The sequence below is a fragment of the Rhipicephalus microplus genome, chromosome 2 (genome assembly GCF_043290135.1).
Source record: "Rhipicephalus microplus isolate Deutch F79 chromosome 2, USDA_Rmic, whole genome shotgun sequence".
NCBI classification, from domain to species: domain Eukaryota; kingdom Metazoa; phylum Arthropoda; class Arachnida; order Ixodida; family Ixodidae; genus Rhipicephalus; species Rhipicephalus microplus.
This window is the reverse complement of record NC_134701.1, coordinates 154,566,546-154,585,318: the sequence shown is the minus strand read 5'-3', so window position 1 is coordinate 154,585,318 and position 18,773 is coordinate 154,566,546. Positions and strand designations below refer to the sequence as shown.

General features: G+C 43.9%; 1 protein-coding gene across 1 annotated transcript in view; it reads right to left on the bottom strand.

The window, feature by feature from the left end:
• LOC119169708 (low-density lipoprotein receptor-related protein 4-like) overlaps positions 1–18,773 on the bottom strand; it is a 97,107-nt gene that overhangs the window by 23,358 nt on the left and 54,976 nt on the right. Inside the window, exons 11-21 of the mRNA XM_075886916.1 lie at positions 17,227–17,444; positions 14,899–15,075; positions 13,199–13,324; positions 12,131–12,339; positions 8,858–9,045; positions 7,779–7,980; positions 7,259–7,448; positions 6,553–6,684; positions 5,665–5,802; positions 4,125–4,383; positions 514–676 (exon numbers count right to left, since the gene is read on the bottom strand). Coding sequence (XP_075743031.1) covers positions 514–676; positions 4,125–4,383; positions 5,665–5,802; positions 6,553–6,684; positions 7,259–7,448; positions 7,779–7,980; positions 8,858–9,045; positions 12,131–12,339; positions 13,199–13,324; positions 14,899–15,075; positions 17,227–17,444 — 2,002 coding nt within the window. The remainder of the gene's footprint in view (positions 1–513; positions 677–4,124; positions 4,384–5,664; positions 5,803–6,552; positions 6,685–7,258; positions 7,449–7,778; positions 7,981–8,857; positions 9,046–12,130; positions 12,340–13,198; positions 13,325–14,898; positions 15,076–17,226; positions 17,445–18,773) is intronic.

Genomic DNA, 18,773 nt, shown 5'->3' with positions numbered 1-18,773 from the left:
CGATGCCATCGGCTGCGTCACTTGCGTTTGCATGCCAAGCATGACATCACACGGACAGTGTCACCAATAATTCTGGCAAGCGAGGTGAGCTTTTCAAGGCAATTTTTAAAACTCCTTTGCAAAGAATTAGCGCATCTCTGAAGCCTGTAATTTGGCATAAATGATGGAAAAGTACAAAGCAACTTAGCCAGTCATTTTCATTGAACCAAATTTACCTCGAAAAATCACTGGAGTTGGCCTTTCATGTGCTACACGAAATACGAAGTTATCCCATTCGAACAAATAACTTACTCCTGCTTATAGAAGACTATTCCCCCTTCTACTCTGCAAAGTTATATCTACTCAACTGAATGTTGAAATTAAAACATATCAGGGTGAAAGTAGTTTCAGTTTATGGCCATGTAGTGAGACAATTACCGTAAGAACATCTCAGCGGAACTTTAGAACTGATATATGCTTTTCACGAGGAAGTTCGAAAGGGTGAAACTTAGTATAAGGTTTTCAGAAACTTACGTGTAGCTTCGCATCGGCCCACACAAGGCGCGATGACTCCTTGTCAATGGTAAGCCCATGGGGCCAACCTAAGCTGTCCTGTACCAGGAGGGCTCTGTTTTCTCCGTCCATATCTGCTGATTCGATGCGGATCTTGTTTCCCCAGTCAGTCCAAAACATAGCACTGCATTCCAACATGACTTTTTTTTTACACGAGAAAAGTCATGTTGTGGAGATTGCAACCATTGTAACAAACTTTAATATGGTGCTTGATTGGGCTGGTTTGTGCTGCATGGTAGACGAAGAAAGTGCCTAACAGCGCAAACGACAGGAGGGGATAGAAGAGACGAGAACAGAGCGCTCTTTTTTTGTCTCTTCTATCCCCTCCTGTCGTTTCCGCTGTCAAGCACGTTCTTCGTCTACCATTGCAACGAACACAAAGGGGCCCTCCAACACTGGAGATAATTTTAACTGGAGAAAATTTAGCATAAGACCAAGCACCGATATCAAATGATTCAGCATTTTAATCACACAATAAAGAGTCTACATCACTGCCGATCACATCACCACGTTGTGGCACTTTCCATAACTTTGCGGGCGGATATGACGCCGGAAGGTTGGCGCCATATGATTGGATAAATGCAACATTAAAAGCAATCGTGGTGTAGGATGAAAACTGAGCCTACTGATCTGTTTCGTTTTTCTTCTCTGTGCCATTTCATCGAGCCCTGAACAGACGCGGCCACAAGAAGAAAGGTCACTGCGACTACAAAGTATGACAGATACGCTGGCTGCCGTTTCTTGACTGGATCTTTGGGTTGCGTGGGTGGGATGCCCATACGAAAGACATCTCTCTATTTCTTCTCTCTTCTTGCTTTAGGGAGTTCTTGAGCTGTCTCTTTCGGCACGTGCGCTGTTGAAGGGGTGCAGTGCACCATATTTGTTCGTTGGGCGGCTCACCTTCAACACGCGAAGCGTGAACAGTACTTCACAATCCTGCCACCGTTCCGCAAGTTCCTTGCTCAGAATAACAGGAGGGAGTTACTTGGAATGTTGTAAAAACTGCAAAACGTATTTCGCTTCCACGCAGTAGCTCTCGCTGACGTTCCGGAAAGCCAGGCGTCAGGCACTACGTTTGTTACTGTGGCAACATGGTCAACACTACTAAAATAAGCAACAATGGAGTGTCAGCTCCCTCTACTCAGGTGCTTCCAGCTTATTTCATTTGGGGCAGCCATCCGACGTCACAGGTGACTGAAATGTGGTCAAATAAGCCCGCAGAAATTGAGTTGTTGGTATGCATTTTTTTCTTTTGTATTTTGTATTTTCTAAGTCGAATAACAGCAGACTGCATGCATGCTGTTATGACGGCCATCATCGCTGCATTAGTCTGTCTGTACTTCAGTCAACACAACCCACGAACAAAACATGAGGGGTTGAATAGTGTTGGAGGGCCCCTTTAACCATTATGATTTCAGAAACAGCAGCGTAATTTCTCTGAGTTTCTTACAAAAGAATGCATGATATCAGTACAGATACCGCTGTTGTTTAATCATAATTGCAAGATGTTTCAGCGCGCGAACAAAGGAAAAAGGACAGGGTAGACAGAAAGAGAGCTGACTTCCAACTAACTTTATTTCACAGAGTGGCAAGAATATATACTGCTAAAAAGGATGATAACAGAGCATGAAGGTAAAATGCACGCTTAATCTGCACATCAGTAACAAAACACGTGTGACAGGTCCTCTATTGCCTCAAAGCCCAGCTAGGTAATCACGTTCAGCCTGTGATAAAGCAATCGATGATGTGCTTACACATTTATCTCCTAGCAAGTGTATTTTTTCGGCTTCAATAATTTCTCGGGTAAGCTGGTCCCTGTGCCTTGCCAATATTGAGCACTGATCAAAGAGAGGGGTGTACCCACTGATTGATTGATTGATATGTGGGGTTTAACGTCCCAAAACCACTATATAATTATGAGAGACGCCGTAGTGGAGGGCTCCGGAAATTTAGACCACCTGGGGTTCTTTAACGTGCACCCAAATCTGAGCACACGGGCCTACAACATTTCCGCCTCCATCGGAAATGCAGCCGCCGCAGCCGGGATTTGAACCCGCGCCCTGCGGGAGGGGTGTACCCACAATCTCGGCAATGAATGCCAAGATGCCCTTGTACCACGTTGTGCACATTGTTTCGGTGTTCTCGGAGGCGGTCATTTATGCACCTGCCGGTTTGCCCGACATAGATGCACCCACACGTGAGTGGAATCAAGTAAACGACTCCCACTGCGCATGGGACGTAGCGTGTCCTGTGCGCGACAGAGCACGAGGCAGAATTTGCACGAGGTGCATTGACCCGTTTGCAAAGCTTCTGCAATTTTTCCGGGACAGAAAAAACCACAAAAACGTTGGCGTCTCGAGCAATCTTTTTTAGCAAACGGGTCAATGCACCTCGTGCAAATTCTGCCTCGTGCTCTGTTGCGCACAGTACACGCTACGTCCCATGCGCAGTGGGAGTCGTTTACTTGATTCCACTGACGTGTGGGTGCATCTATGTCGGACAAACCGGCAGGTGCATAAATGACCGCCTCCGAGAACACCGAAACAATGTGCACAATGTGGTACAAGGGCATCTTGGCATTCATTGCCGAGATTGTGGGTGCACCTCTCTCTTTGATCAGTGCTCAATATTGGCAAGGCACAGGGACCAGCTTACCCGAGAAATTATTGAAGCCGCAAAAATACACCTGCTAGGAGATAAATGTGTAAGCACATAATCGATTGCTTTATCACAGGCTGAACGTGATTACCTAGCTGGGCTTTGAGGCAATAGAGGACCTGTCACACGTGTTTTGTTACTGATGTGCAGATTAGGCGTGCATTTTACCTTCATGCTCTGTTATCATCCTTTTTTACCAGTATATATTCTTGCCACTCTGTGAAATAAAGTTAGTTGGAAGTCAGCGCTCTTTCTGTCTACCCTGTCCTTTTTCCTTTGTTCGCGCGCTGAAATATCTTGCAAATATGACTACGCACCAACTAGCCCAAGTTTCCACTATTGTGTGTTGTTTAATGCTGACATATCGCACGTGGGATCTGGAGATGCTCTAAAGTAGCTGGAATCGGTGATACGGGATAGGACTGGATTGGATAAGCTTTTATTGGGTCCTCCAAAACACATATCACTATGTCACGGGTTGCTCCCACGTGGGGCTGCGATGCCGAGCTCCTCAGCCGCCACGCGGGCAAGGGAGTAACTATCGTAAGGGCGATTGCAGCCCTTTTTTACCTGAATGAAGCACATCAAAGTAAATCTACCACTCTTCTTGTGCTCGAATGTTGCAGGTTTGTGCAATGGGCTCTGTAGCATTATTGTTTATATTTTCAGAAAGATGTCATGCAGATTTAGGCACTCGTAACCTTTATTGCGTACGTTAAAAGAAAGGGGGGGGGGCAGGGCTGGTAGTGCGAATGATATGTGATTTCGCGATGTTAACCTATGCGATGTCTGCGACTTCGCCTAACCCGGTGCTGAGTACTGTGAAGCATTTGAGCCATCAAACACGATTAGACTATTTAGATAGGCGACAAAAAAGTTTAAGACGTACAAAGGATACAGGACGTGGTGCTCACCCTTTTCTGTAATGCAGCACGATTGCGCGGGGACTGTCGACATCTTTCCAGACGAGCACATGTCTGTGCTTTCCATCCAGCTCGGATACTTCTATAAGACTCCTGCCAGAGTCTGTCCAATAGAGCTTGCGGCCAATCGTGTCTACGGCGAGGCCTCCAAGCGTCTCCAAACCAAAAGAGACCACGTCCTTAACACGGCGGCCGTCTGTATCACAGCTTTGAATGACATGGCGTTCGGCATCGGCATAGTAAATTTGTTCTGCGGGATTTGCAGAAAAGAGTTGTGCGAAAAATGTTTTAGAGAAGTGCGAATCAATAAAGAAGAGAAAAAATGTCGTTAAAACAAATTCTGGTAAACAATTCTCTTTCCTTTTGATTGCGTTTACAACAATGTAATGTTCATCTGCATTGCGCCGTGTAGTGAACTTGTATTTACATCCAGATTACATTTTTACAGATAAAGATTCTTAAGATCGAGGCTTGTTTCTGGACGCTGTTCGCCGTATCCGAGCACACGCAAGGTACCCACTATACGCCATTTCGATGACGCTGATGATGACGACGATGACGATTACGGACGACTGGTTTGTGCAGTGCACGACGTTTTCATATGCTTTACGATGCATTTATTATGACTTGAAAACACCACAGAAACGTGCACAGAATTCCTCGCCTTTAGCAATTTCCGGTTACATCCGATATCACTAAGCAGTAATAATGAAGGCAAAACGAAATGCACAACTCCACACATTTTACGATTTTTGACCGATAAACATTGCATATAACAGTACACAAGTTGACACTCATTTACGCGCGTGAGTGATCAATGTCAAGGGTGATTTACGGTAACACCAAATGATTCTACTCCTTGGCCCACTTTATCATTCACTGCGTGAATAACTAGTTGTACGAACAAGTGCAGTTCTTGTTTTTATTTTAACCACTTCTTGACGAGCACTGACGTCTGGTTTCCTTAGTATTCAGAGAAATTCTCATAAATAATAAAAATGACCTGAAATCAACAATTCTGGTTCCAGTTAATAGTTATGTTGAATGCATGTGATGCCGGGCCATAAGTTGTAGTATGATAAGATCCTATAAACTATAAGAATAGCTAATGAGTGTTCATTAGAGTAGTTTACTGAAAAGCCAGCTGACAGTTTCGTACTGTACACCTAAATTATTGTGGCACCAGATGGAGCAAAAGTGAACCATAGGTTCATGGCGTCTGAGATAATTAGGCTTTAGCTTCATGCCAAACACAGAATAACCCAAGGAACGCACCAGAGGACACAGGCTCCATGGTGTAACTGTCACTGCTGGACTAGCTATTACTACAGTCCTAATGATGTGCTGGTTAAATGTTGGCTATGTCTTGGAAACTGATGAAAAATGTCCGGTTGCTTGGTTATGTCTAGCCATTTAAGCGGGACCTGATTTAGAATGCAACGATTCTAACTGCACTAACTGGTGTTTATCTCGTTCGCGAGTACCCCAAGAAGCTACGAAATGACGGAGTTGTAGACACAGCAGTACTAACCATCGGTAGTGTCGACGTCGACGGCGACGACGTTTAGTAGATTTCTGAGCGGAACAACAACATCTGCCCAGTAAGGCACGTCGAGAGACATTTTTCGTATTTCCGTTCTACGAGAGAAGATAAGGAAACGTCTCATTCCTGAAAGGACGGGGTGTGTAGTCAGAATGGGCGCAGAAAAACACACAAGGGCATATGCAAGCACACAACTCACCATGAACACATATGTCTACGTAAAATGTTCTAATTATCACATATATAACGCAGTTTTGATTATTTGGTATTGAGTTAGAACTACGAACAGGGCGGAACACTAGTAGAAGTAGGGAGGATCAGCTCAGCCCTGTCCATATTTTTTGCTTTATCTAAAGAATGCGTTAGTGGGAAGAATGCTTGTGGAAGCGGCTGTTTTTGTGCCTTAGCGTCATAAAGATCTTCAGTTGTTGGTGTGCGCTCGTAATGTCGTAATGTCTACTTTTTCCCCTAGTGTTCCGTTCTCTGATAAGTTTTTACTGAGTTTAAAATGACGTACTAACTGGCCTTCTAGCGCAGTATAGCTCATTACGTATTTTTAATTTAGCAAGATGAGTTTTCATGCACCCCTGTCAATCGGGTCCTGACTTGGCACGTGTAAGACGCATTGAAAAGGCAGCAGAATTTTTTTTAAAACAAAATCTTTTGGAAAATTAAAATACTATGCTCTCGTCACATTGTCGTTCGACCGCAAAGAGAGTTCGTGTTTCTCCTCAAAGAGAGTCAGACTTGTGGCCAGTCAGCGCTTCCCGAAAAGAGTAGCATATGCGCTTTTTTTCTGGTATTTCATTGTCCTTATCTCGTATCTCACCGTAAATTAAAAGAAAGAGATGGGACCAGTCGTGAGAGGGCGCTCACCTCTTGAGCATGTTTTTGTGTCGTTGAGGAGTATCGTCCCAGTGGGACAGGCACAGAGAAAGCTCTTTGGCTTGGGCGCAAGAAGGCACAAGTGGCTGCAGCCGCCATTATTCGACGAGCATGCATTTGGTACTGAAAAAAAGAAAAGACGAAAGTCACGAGAAACAATATTGACCAGTGACTTGAGTGGGGGAACAAACGCGTGCTATGGTCGCGTTAGTCGCAATACAGAGGAAGGAAGCAGCACGAGAATTGAATCTGGCAAGAAGGCGAGATAACTGCCCTTCATTGAGCGTGACAAAGATGATCCTAAGAAAAGGGAAGAGCACGAGCAAAAGGTAGGAAGATAGGTGGGCAAGTAGGATTAAGTAGTGTGCGGGTAAAAATTTTGACCGTAGAAAGCACAGGATTGGGTAGATTCATAGAGCATGTCTTTGCCCTTCAGTAGGCTGATGATGAGCACGGTTCGTTCATAGTATTGGTGACACAAATTGGCAAACTACCAGCTGCATAACGTTGTCTTTCAGTGAGCACAGAGCAGTCGGAGGAACAAAGTAAAGCAAGGTAAGTGCGTTGATGATGGTCATTAGATATCGAGCTGTACGAGAGGTTGGAGGGATGCAAAGAACACGTAACTGGAATGAAGATTACAAAAAAGAAAGATACTAAATTTAATTTGTGCACGAATAGGTAGCATTTCTCACACCTGTAGGTCTGTTGCGATGAAAGACAAGTATGTTGCGAAGGCCATCGCGGCCCGGTAGGACGGTTCTTCTGTTTTCACCTGTCGCGGCGTCGGCTGACAGTATGGCTTTTTTTTCCCAGTCCGTCCAGTAGACGCGACCGTCAAATACCGTAAGCCCAAACGGGTGAGGAAGGTCTTGAGACATCAGCACCTGCGCGAGGACGAGGAGTCGTCGTGTATTACTGCAGCTTCACGTTAATCGATACGATACGAGGAAGAAAGCAGGTGAGGTTCGGTATCGTTGTCTGGTTCCTTTTCAAAGGGAAAAAAAGCAGAAAAGAAGATAGCAGTGGTGTGTCCAATGCCACCAAAGGGGCAAATACATAAGCGACGGGATGTGTACAGAATATGGCTTCTCGTAATACGAGATTGAAACGTTTTTTCTCAAACATCCTTGCTACGCATCGCTTCTTCACCTAGTGAACACGAACACGTTCCGCTTCCCTAATTGTATAGGTTTCACAAACTGCTGCAGGCGCACCTTTCTCTTCAAGGTGGGAATATGAATGAGCTCTATAGTTTTGGTGGCGCCATCGGTCCAGTACAGCGTCTCGGTGGAGTAGTCGATCGCCAAAGCGTTGGGCCAAGTCAGATTGTGTTGCACAATTACAGACCTCTGGTGGCCGGCCATGCTTGCACGCTCAATCTTAGGTAGGTCGCCCAGATCCGTCCAATACATGTAGCTGAAAATGTAGAAAAGTTTTTAAGATATCGTTAGCTAACATGGCACTGGTTAACACAGCAAGGCCAAATGCGAACAAAGTAGCCTGCATCCCGGTGCTACAATATCGAATAAATGACGTCAGAGCACTGATTGTTGGTGATCGCCACGCACACGCTCGTTTCAAGTTGTCATGCGTTGTGTAAGCTCATAAAATCTGAAATGTGACAACTTGAGGACGTCGTCTTACAACAGCAGCTACTACTACTACTACTACTACTACTACTACTACTACTACTACTACTACTACTACTACTACTACTACTACTACTACTACTACTACTACTACATTTACAATAAACGTAAAAAACACCGATGAATCGCTTCAAGTGTTTTACGCAACGTTCACAAAAACCACTATTGATTTTAGTACTTATGAATATAATATTTTCAGGCGTTTTATCTAACAATACATGATGTAAATATAAAGGACGCCCAGTGGCGTGAACTAGGAATTCCGGCCACTTGGGGTTCCTTAGCGTGCACCTAAGCCTAGTATGTACCTCAAAAATACATGTGCCTCTACGCGGGCTTCTGCCTCTGTTGAAATGCAGCTGCCGCGGACGGAATCAAACCCATGTCAGTATTGAAGTACCGGAATGTATGCGTTTATACCAGAGAAGTCTCTGATGTATTTTTGCGAGGACGTACTGAGGGTAAAAAACAAGCACTTGTATTCTTTAAATATAACAAGTGAAGTAATAGCTCCGAAAAAATAGGCTTTACACATAACGAACATTTTACACTCCACTCCATGCTGCTGTCAGCAGTCAATTACCCCATTATAGCGCTGTTGAATGATGGTTCCAAAATGTAAGCCACGGATTTACCAAACTTACCCTCGAATCGGGTCAACAACAATTCCCCGGGGTTTGTCTAAGCCGTCATAGATGAGCACTGCACGGTGGCTACCATCCAGGTTGGCCACTTCAATACGGTCGTTCGCCGCATCCGTCCAGTATAACTTGCAGTTGACCCAATCCAAGGCAAGGCCAGCCACGCTTTCTGCATTCGTGCCAACAACAACCTGCACAACGATCGATACCAGACGCATATGAATTAATGAAGTTTGCGAAGGTAGACTAGCAGGCGAAATCGGTTGTTTAAGCTTCCCACGTCGGGAACACGTAGTTTGCGGGGCAAATATGCAGTATAAAGTCAGCACGTAGATTTAGTGTTTCCAGCAAGCAATAACTTTATTATTTCAAGCTAGCAACCTCAGTAACTGCCAGTTCAACGGGTTTTTGTTTCAGCTGCTGTTGAGTACAGGAAAGATCGTTTATCACATAGTTCATACATACTCGATAAGCTTATACACCCCTAACGTCGAGAATACAGTTACTCTATTTCCTTGCTCCCACTCGTTTCATGCATATCCCGCTCTTTTTTTAAGCAGAATTTGCACACTTCTGCAAAAATGCTCTCGATATATTCAGAAATGCGCGAGTCGTATACTTGCCTCAATATTAGGTGGCCTGGATTTTGGTATTAGGCGAAAAAGTGTGCTCCCGTAACCCAGAAAACTATTTATTTATGCACGTTTTCTTCTGAAACATAATATATTAACGTTTATCAAGATGTGCAAATAACGTTTAATGCAAAACTAAGCAGCGAACACAAGTGGCATTGCAGCTTCAATTCAGATCAATAAAAGAAAAGCCTGCCAAAAACAGCTGCATCATAATCGATTCAAGAGGGCTGTTTCCACCCTACTTGAAGTTTTACAGTCACATTAAAAATGACGGTCGTAACGTAGGTAATACAGGTGGTGCTTTTTTTCCTCGAAAAGAACCAAATCCAGAAACCATCGCTGTCTCATATTTTGCAAGAGCATGAAGCGCACCTACCTCTCACTTTTAAAACAATGACAACCAAAATGGGGTAATACCGAGTGTAAAGGGAAATGAAAGTGTTGGTTTTAAATGAAGAATGAGCGAAATTTTGGACCGATTTGAGTGAAATGAAGCAATGTCTACTAACCCAATGCTGCGTGAATAATCGTGAACAAAACAACCAACATGGCTCCATACAATATGTTTCTACATATGTGTGAGTATCTTTTCTATGGCGCTTTCGTTCCACAAATTGTTTTCGTTCGAAACGTTAGCACTTATTGAAGGACGTAATATTGTAGGGCAAAACGCTTGTGCTGCAAAAGACGGCACCATCGAAAGCACTAATATAGTGTTAGTTTTCTCTAAAAATACTACCATATCGTGCCTTACCTACGATTTTGACATCTGTTACGAGCTGATTCAAACAAAAATCACATATTCCAATCTACAAGAGCCAAGTCCAAATTTTACTAATTATTACTGACTATTGTGGGCTTTATTGATTTTAGTAACAATAGAGATTTGAGGTATTTTGCTGACATAAACATCACTGGCGAAAATTGTTGGAGCAGGCATGACCGATAGCATAAGACTACGTTTTTCTCAGTTGAACTGAAAGTGGAATTGCCTCTTCAAAAAATGAAAAAAAAAGTGGTTGATCAATCCATCTAGGAATGATTATAACACGAAAGTAGAACGATAACCTCGACGCTTCCGACTTGATGGTTGGTGCAACGTCGACATCTCGACGACTAATAGCAATGATCAATCACTAAACAAACAAGCAAATAAACTTCATTGCGCTTGAGCTTCACCTTCAAGAACAGATTCTGATAGTGTTATCGGGGCTTGTGCGTATTGCCTTCAGAACTGCTAGCCTTCTTCGGTTCTCTTCTCAACCGTGCCGTTAGGAAACAAACGACACGCAGAACATGTGCTAATGTCGCCGTTTCGCGGCATGTTAAAGATTGATTGGACACCACGGCCGAGCTAGAGAGAAACGCAACGCACGTCGTGTCTTCCTGTAGCACTGTCGACATCTTCGTCAGAATAAGCGTAAACGCATTGTCAAAGCCAGGCGATTGCAGGCGTGCGTCGTAGACCCATTTTCGGTTGGGATGGATGTTTCGAGAGATGCCCACGCTTGGGCTAAACTATAGCCACCTCGTGGTGTGCTTAGGCCTCGCAAATTAGCACTTCTCTTTTCGAAAGCTCACCAAATGAGACGCGAGTGTAATAATACACGTTGCAGGTGCTAATCACGGAGGCTACAGTAATCATGAATTGGTCCATCGTTCCCCGAAGACGACACCAACGCGTCCACCAAGTGCAGAAATGCAGGAAAAGTGGAGATATGACATTCGCTTTTGTATAGGTTCTAGAGTCTGCGACCATGATGCAGTAGATAGCATGCCCGGCATCTGTTCTGAACCGAATGGTTGGAGGTTTGGTGCCCATTGACGCAACTTTCTTTCTTTGCCATCTTATCGCGCACATTTTTGACATCATTTCCGCGATGTAAATACATCACTAAAGTCTTCGCGCACCCTGGCTTGAAACACTTTTATGTTAAAGAACGCCACATATACCGGAGTGCTTATATTGTGCAGCACTCTAGATGATACTTTAATGCATATGTACACGATACGAGGTGATAAAAGTGCTAAATATTTCAATGTGGTCTAATTCTGAGATGCTGCTGGATAGATCACCGATGTCTTTGTGAGGCAAGCAGTATCGAAGAACGTTGCAAGAGTTTCACCAACATTGAAATCCTGTAGCAAGAAAATAAGTAAAGATGAATCAAAAACGCTATTTCACGATGTACATGCGTGTTGAGAAAGCTATATTAGATGTGAAAGTATCCCGCTGTCGCTAGTAACCCAATCGCATGCTTGTAAAATTCAAGAAAATGTGAAGTTAATTTACAGTATCATTGCTTCATCATCAACAGTTCAATCACAAATGCATGATACAATCAGATGAAAAGAAACAGCCGTTGGCAAAGATCAGTCAAAGTTAGATTGCACACCATTAATGCGGCATGATTATGAGTTCGAAACCTTCCATGTATGCGCGGTGAACTCTGCTATATATGTCTGTGCACCCATTAGTTGTCCTTTCTGTCCCGCCTAATTCTTTACCTTCCTTCCCCCTTCCACCCCCGTGTGCGGTAGCAAACCAAGCGCAATCTTTCCAAGCTTCCCGCATTTCTTTCGACTTTCTCTTGTTATGAGTATAGCTAATTTTATTGGGGGAACCACGGAAGGCACAGACCTCTTGACCATCGCCATTCCACTTGGACTTCAAGATAGAGTGGTGCGTGACGTCAGTCCAGAATATCATGTCCGTAGCGGCATCCCAGTCGAGATCAACGGCGCTGATTGCACTTCGTAGCGGTATCGTGACGTCAACGTCATCAGTGCAGTTTAGGCACAGCCGACGAATGTCACCACGGTGAGCGAAAAGCAGGAACGAGTCCGGTTCTGCGTTGAAATGAAAGTGCGGAGGAATAATGGAATTGGGCCTTCGTGGGGTGATTCTGTAGTATCAGGATGACCTTGTTCTATGCTCGTCGACCATTTTACGTATGTATGCGATAACAGTCAGCGCATATCACGCCAAATTTGGAACAATCAACTTTGCGTCGTAAAGACTGATTGATCAAGCAGGTAATTCAATTACGAAGAGATGATTGCGAAGGCGAAACTGGTTGTAAGAAGTCCGAATAGCGTCGAGACAGACTCGCATACAGCCACTGCTAAGTTAAGTTGCCGAGTTCTTTGTCACATAAAACGAGCGCATGGTTGTGCGGACATCCTAGTCTAACACTGATAGGTTGATCTAGCAATGTCATTCAAGGTTCCTAGAAAGGCAGTCAGTTTCGCGTATAGGCAAACAATTTTTAAAAAGAATCTAGAAAAAGCATTCAGCGAAACTAGCGCTTGCTGAGTTTGACTGCCAAATTCTGGCTTGGTAAGCGTTAAAAACATGAAAACGTCTACCTGAAACTATTTCGCACCACTTCTTCGCTCGGGTCGTTCAGAATATTGCAGATTAGGACGGTGCAATTCGTAAATAACCATGCTACTGCAACTACTACTACTGCCACTTAATACAGTTACTATATTATTATTATTAATATTATTATTATTATTGAAGGTCATTGCCCTTTTTAAAATAGCTTTAGCCAAATTCTGCCATACCATAAGTGGTAGAACATCCAGTGAATTTTACAAACATTTAGTTCACATTCCACGAGCTGGCGAAACATCCAGGACAAGATGAAGATATGTAAAAAGGACAATGTGTCGTTTTGAGGTAAGTAGGAAAGTTCTCACTTACTTTCGATGCACGTGAGACCATCAGCCTGCAGATGCAAGCCACTCGGGCAGGCACAGGAAGCGGTCTCGTTGTTGGAAACACACAAGTGGCTGCACTTGATGTCGCTCGATGTGCAAGGGTTAGATCCTGTGCTCGTAGGAGAAACAACAGGTTTGTCGTTATTAGTATAGAAATATTATGGAACGCGTGGCACATAACACCACCGACATAAATACGGAGATTACAGTGACGACAAAAAAAACGCCTACAGGAAACGTAGCTATAGGATACCAAGGAAACCTCACCATTAGTGTTAGCAGTGCTGTTTTCAGCAAAAAATTTTTTCTAATTAGCACGAGCAATGCGTGACGTTCTTCTTTCTTTTTTAAGTGTTTACTGTGCGGCATTTACTACTCACAAAAGTTTTGAAATAAAGCTAACATGAAATCGATGGTTCTGAGTCGAGTTACGACTTGTAATAAATACATATGATATCGAATGGGAACCTTTCTTAAAATAGGGTGGTTACGGTTGCAGCAGATGAGCAGTGCAGTGTTTATAGTGCTCGGCTGCTGCAGCCGTACGATGCGTGTCGATTTCGGTTGTGGCGGTGACATTTGACTAAGGAGCAACCCTAGTCCATGGAGTCGGTGGTGCAGTGCAAGTAAAGTTTTGTAATTTCATTGGACTTGTAAAAAAAATGGCCCCTTGTCTGCATGTCTCACTGCAGATGTCGTCGAAAGACGATAGTCTTGCGTGCGGAGAGAGTGAACAAAACGTTTATTTGATGTTATACTCGGGAAAATTGGTCAATTCTATTCTTCAAGCGCTGCATTAGAGGGTCTTGATTCGTGCAGCGAAGGCGAACGGGCGGATCGAGGCATGGTAGACACGAGCGCTATTTGGCAGTTATCTTCGAAAACGAAGGAAGGCGTGCGCGCCCACGGAGAAAGATGCGTGCCTGTCTCGGAGGCGATAAGGTGTAGAACGCAAAGCGACGGGCAGGTGCCACCACTGTGTTGTCTTAGCAAAACGTTGGAAACACTTGCCTTCTTAAGCATCGCGTTGCACTGTCAGCGCAGCGTGATAAACGCTACGGTCCTTAGAATTGTGTGTGCCTTCTCTAGTATAAAGCCACACATACACAATATTGACGTGTTGTTGCAGTGCCACAGATACGCGCAAGAAATGATTATTAATTGACAATCGCACAAGTATGAACGCTGAAACTTGAGCAATATTGGTGGGCGCTGTGGATGGGGTTGGCCGTTTTGGGGTATCGCCTAATGCCATTAGAGGTATCGTTAAGCGGACAAACAGACAAATGTACAGACAGTCAGAAAAACGGACAGACAGAACAAAATTTTTCCATTCACGAATTTTCTGGCGCAGAAGATCAAATAAACGTTTTGCTCACTCTCTCCCCACGCAAGACTATCGCATTTCGACGACATGAAACATGCAGATACGGGGCCATTTTTTTATCCCTCTGTCATTCCTTTATACCGTTGCTTTCTTTCTACCATAACGCCTACCCCTTTTCAGGGTAGCGAACGAGATATTTAGTGTTTGGTTAACCTCTCTGCTGTTCAGCATCACAATATATTATTTGGGCGTAAAGACTCCTAAACTATTATTAATAAAAATATAAAACAAAGCCAGTGCAAAGTTAAGAATATGCGTCAAATTGGTGGCATTAATCAGGTTTCGTGTATTCTCACCGTCCGGCTGGCGCAGACTCTGGACGACTTTAATGTCCATGGGAAAGGATAACTTTGGGTGGAAGATGGACGGTTCGTGTTGACCGAACTTCGAAGCAGTGTGAATGCTCTTCGTTTGCCAGTCAGTCCAGTAGAGCGTGTCCTCAAATATGGTCACAGCAAATGGGTGTGGCAGACCTGCAATAGAATCGAAATAGCGTTTGTACTAAGGGGTTGGGTTGGGGTCTGAAAATTCCGATATTTTATTGGTTGTGTTGTCCGGTATGAGGAGTAAATCCTCAGGCGATGAAATTTTTAACCGCCATGCCAACTAATGGCGCTTATTTATACTCCCACGTGTAAAGGCACATCGATATCCCATAAAGTGGATAGCGGAATGACTGCCGCTGCAGCTAAGTTGCTAGAGTATCGGATGCGCTAGTCAAAGGTCGCGTGTTCGATACCTGCCAGTGGTATGTTATCTTCTCGTGCCTTTTTTTTCTTTCATTATATCACAATTACTTGCAATATCCACTACGCTTTTCCTAGCGTCAGTGTCTATTAGTTCTCTCTGTTATTGTGTCTATGAAAAGGAAAACGATCCTTTAAATTTCCGCCTTGAAGCGATGAATTGAAGCAGTGGTAACTATATTTCTTTTGCTTTTACCTCAAGCTCTCTGACGATTACACAAGTGTAAAACGCCGTATGGCTACTCTTTTTTGTACAACATTCTTCATACATCAAAGCAACCTCGAACCGTCGCTTCGAAATTTTCATCACGCAGTTCTACTGAACACCGACTGCAAAAAAACGAGAAATAGACACCTTGCCCTCATTAGATAACTAGCTTCCTCACCAGAGCAGAATACAGCTTTATTTTATTACAATTGACTAATCTTTAGACAGACTTGTGACATAGTTATTGTGCAATTTGGGAGTTTGATACTTCGGACACTTATTATTTAAAGTTATTTCCGGTGACCACTGTAGGCCATACCTTACTTTCGTAGTTTTAAGTAACTATACACTTCTCAACAAAACAGCGTTATTTCGACCAGGCGCAATTCCAACTTGCTTGTGACTGCACTATAAACGAAAATGCCACTTACTCTGTCCCGCAGATACCTATCTCATACAACTGGACAAACACAGTACATAGTACGCTGTTAGCAAACGACCTATAAAGACGCCTTGGATATAGCAAAGTAATCCTAATTCACTTTGAATCATCCGTATAGGTACATATCTGTTCATAATTGTTCTGCAAGTCATACCAATTAATGCGTGTTTACTTGAGTTTATTTCAACAAATGTGGTACGAATTTCGAGAGATATGAAAAACATACGTATTTGTCAACGAAACATAAAATAATTGTAATAATTTATGGAACGCTTCAGAAGTGCTGAATTGAAATTGTATTTTAACGAACTACAATGGTTGTGCCAGTGGATGAAATTAACAGAATTCGTATCTGAAACCTGCAAATCTATGTCGGTGACGACCGCTACGAACCCGACTGGCATCTCGTGAATCTAATCGTGACTTCAGAAGTTGCTTAAACGTCTGTGCAACCTAGGCAGCCGCCAGCCAGCCAGGCAAAACTGGCACAACGTAGTTGATTCGCCTGAGCTTTGTGTGCATCGTTCATAGAGCAGAGCGGGCTGAATAAGCGTCGAAGTCGGCTGATGGGTTGTCAGTCACGGGCTGCTCGTTCAGGACTGAATTTCTTTTTCTTAATATTTCTTTCCAAACAGGCTACCGTTACACAGTACTATGAAATATTGAAGCGCCAATTGCAATCGAGAAGCCATAGGAGTGAAACTGAAGGCAGATATTCCAAAACGCCACCCTGCAGAGGGCTATAAAAACATGCCTTGCTGACGCTGAAAATTCACCCAATATATTTAGTCACATTTCGTGACGAACACCTGTGAAGAAAAGTGTACGGACCATACGAGTACAAGGCGCCATTGCCTTCTACGCCATCTAGCGGCTAGCCTTCTGCTGTTGCGAGCATCGTTACAGCTAATGCAGCCTGAGCAATATTCTCAAGAGCAGGCGGCTCGCCGTTAGAGCGCGCTCACTGTAACTTCAGCACACACTTTCGCGGTCCGTGTGTTTCGCTCTAGGGCGTATGTGGCAGCATAGCCCAAGTGTGGTCCCAACGCCATCTTCTCTTTTGCGCGTGTTACCTTGCACACACGTGTAGATATATATTCTAGTAAAGACCCTAGTTATATGCGAAATAACTTCAACAACGAAATACATTTCATTGCCTTTCACTCTTGTAATAACAATATTTAGCTGCAGAGTAGCATTCTGAATCATATGTAAGAACGCCCCGTACCAGCTTCGATGACTTTCTTGCGGTTGGCCCCATCCAGGTCGGCGCTCTCGATCTGATGGTGCTTGGCATCGGCCCAAAAGATGCGGTCACTGCCGTAGTCGATCGTCAGCCCATTAGGCCAGAACAGCGACGTGTCTGCGATGGCGCGCCGACCCGATCCATCCGTGTAGATGCGCTCGATCCGTGGCCGTGCGCCCCAGTCAGTCCAGAACACGCTCCTGGAAGCAATTGTCATATGAGTTTGAATTTACTGGCTTGAATTATCGCAATATGTATTCTGTAGCCTTCATAAAACGCGATTTCAATACAAGAAACTTTGACGTCCCAGTTTTAAAAGGTGAAGGTGGCAGGTGGGGCAGCTAGCTCTATAGGCAGCAAGTTGTCTTTTACAGCGCAGGCTGTTACGAGATCAAATCTCGGGTCACGCGCTCCGCCGTAGTTGTCCGCTGCCGCCGCCGGTGTCCATAACCACATCGCACAAAATGAAAAAAAAAAGTAGTACTAATGCCTTTGTGGGGCTCAAACCAGGGTCCGCTGCGTGCCAGCCAAATATTCTACCCCTGAGCCGCGCCGTTACTTAGGACATGTTGGCAAACTTGCCTTAGACAGGCTTCATATCGAATAAGGAATCATGTCATTATGACTTATAAAGCGTTTCAGAACAGCGAAAGAACAAGCAGTCGTCGCACAACGCGAATAGCGTAACGAGGGGGTCTTACAATGCTCCAACGTCTTACAAAAGCTTGTTTTTGATCACCTATTAACTGTGGGGCATACCAACTTCAGGCATATCATCTCATTGTCATCAGCCACAGCAAGAACGATTGGCATAAAATTCCTTGCAAGTGTTTAGCGGATACCAAGTTTCTCAAAAGAATGACGAAAAATAGCATAGCGAATGCTGGCCTGCTATCCAAAAGTTTTTGTTATCAATGTCGTAGTGGGTATCAAGCAAGTGTGCTTGCAGAAGTTACCCAATCAGTGTTAGAAAAAAAAACTCTGAAAGGCTGCTGTTGCTTTCGTTGTGACTGTGTTGCGCATCCCACGCAGGCCTGTCGTTTTTCGTCTTGTTTTTTTTTACGTTTATGTTGTAATTACTACATTTGAGTCAAAGGGTACTATAAAGAATGACTAAAATTTGGCGAAGCTCCGGATATCCTAGCTCTAGCGATACCCTTTTTCTTTAACAAGCCAGCAATACGAAAGGTCAAATTCAAACTTAGCGCACGCTGCGCTCCATTGGTTGTGATTGAACCCAGCCTTACGTCAAGGACGGTCTACAAAGATGGCAGTATTTTAAAAGCAGAGGAATGATCTTTCATTTGTTTCTCGTTTCACACAGTGCAGAAGTGAACTATGCAATAAAGGTATTACAAACATTTGCTGATGATATTTTTACAGTTGAAACTTTTAAAGCCTGTGCTAAATATCCTTTGAAATAATAAGGATGGCGTCTTTTGAGATCAGTTCTGGCCAAGTGACTTGGAACATCGCAACTATAGGTAAACAGAGGCCGCTTGTATAATCATCATCGTCAGCTGATACAT